The sequence below is a fragment of the Amphimedon queenslandica genome, unplaced genomic scaffold (genome assembly GCF_000090795.2).
Source record: "Amphimedon queenslandica unplaced genomic scaffold, v1.1 AMPQUscaffold_12505, whole genome shotgun sequence".
Taxonomy (NCBI): Eukaryota; Metazoa; Porifera; class Demospongiae; order Haplosclerida; family Niphatidae; genus Amphimedon; species Amphimedon queenslandica.
In genome coordinates, this window is record NW_003547258.1 from 20,863 (window position 1) to 22,706 (window position 1,844).

General features: G+C 33.9%; 1 protein-coding gene across 1 annotated transcript; it reads left to right on the forward strand.

Annotated features, from left to right (window-relative positions):
• Positions 1-956: 956 nt before the first annotated feature.
• Positions 957-1,838, forward strand: LOC109587617 (laccase-2-like; the record flags this gene model as incomplete). The annotated part of the gene is made up of 1 exon (XM_020003852.1): positions 957-1,838. A coding segment is annotated over exon 1 (723 nt), but the record flags the coding sequence as incomplete, so codon positions are not given.
• Between the last annotated feature and the right edge of the window lie 6 nt (positions 1,839-1,844).

Below are 1,844 nucleotides of genomic sequence, written 5' to 3' on the forward strand. Positions count from 1 at the left end.
TCTGTTTCATCTTTGCTGTACAAGTTAATGGTATAGAGCAACTGTACATTAAATTTAATAAAAAAAGCTGGTTCTGCCTCAAACTATACAAAGTTCACCCCAAGACTCATTATCTAAACAAGCAATTCCAGGAATTGTGTACTATTAATGCATTTCTATAGTTAGTTATTAGAAAGGAAGGTACTTGTGGTATTGGTTGAATAAGCATAGTAGAAATGGTATGTATGGAAGCCAAATTGTATTGTGCAATGATAATGGTGCATGTACATGTATACTAAACTAATTTTCAATTATAGGTATCACAATGAAGTGAGATGTCAAAAAATAGTTTGTCAAAACACCTTTTATAAAAATATATAAAGGACCACTTATCATAATGACAATTCATTTTAAATAACCAAAATAAGTCAGTGTAGCAAAAATGAACTATCAACAATAGGAATTATAGCAGGTAACAATAGTTATTGTGATAACTTTTAATAAATTAACTACTAAAGGATGAGAAATAACACATACATGTCTCAGTACTCATCATCATAGCTCATTATAATAATTAACATTAAAAAGACAACAAGGATTTAATTTCTCTCATTTACAATGTAAAATGTGTACACAATACAAGCATATTAATAATAAATTTAGTAATGGTGTAATGAATAACAAATCTCATACAGAGACTGGTAGAAAACCATGTATGGTAAAATGTCTATTAAAATGTATTATAGACTCTAGACCTCAAAGGAGGTGTAATATTGGGAACCGGGAATTGAATTGTATAGTAGAAGTGAAACACAAATGAGTGTATAAAGAACAGCACTCATATCTCAGTAATGTGATACATACATAATGATCAATACATAACAAATGTACAACAACAATGAATACATAGTAATAATAATAATAATAACAGAATATTGTAGTTACGTGTACATGTACATGAATGCATAAATGTCAAAGCAACATTATCACAGAAGGGCAATCAGTCGATTAATAAAAACTAAACCTCCCATTTCCATTTCTTATAAACAGCATCAGTCATATGGATTCGTGCATCACATAAATACAAACTGCACTTCACTGATTAATCATTCGGTCAGTCAGTTTGTGACAGAATAATGATGCGACTTTCAATGCTATTTGAAGTCTTTTGTCTTATCTTCTTATCTCATCAGCAGGTTATTGCTGAGGTTGTTATATGCAATCACAATACTCCAGTATGTAAGTGCACTACAGCCAGTGATGAAGCATGCGAGTTTACATTTGACATTGAGATGCTGCAGACCTTTACCCGATATCTGCTGGATGATGATAAAGACTCAAGGGGTACTGCAGGAAGTGTCTGGCATATTAATAATGGAGAATGGGAACCAGTTGATCCTACAGACACACTCTGTGGTAACTCTACTAATAGTGAGGAATCTAAAAGATGCACTCAACCGTTTGGTGTTGATGGGTACACGTTTCGTTCCTTTATAGCAGTCAATGGACATATACCAGGACCAACACTCATTGTAACTGAGGGTCAGTTGGTTAAAGTGAATGTAATCAATAGATTAGCATCAGAGAGTGTATCTGTACACTGGCATGGGATGCATCAAAGGAACAGTAACTGGATGGATGGAGTGGAGCATGTTACACAGTGTGGTATACCACCAGGAACTAACTTCACTTATATCTTTAAAGCTGAACAATACGGTACTCACTGGTACCACTCTCACAGTGGAGCTCAGAGAACTGATGGACTCTTTGGAGCTCTCATTGTTAAAGAGAGGGGTAACACACAGAGAGACAACCTCTTTAGTCAATTAACAGATTTTAATATAACAAGCTATAATGACAATCCA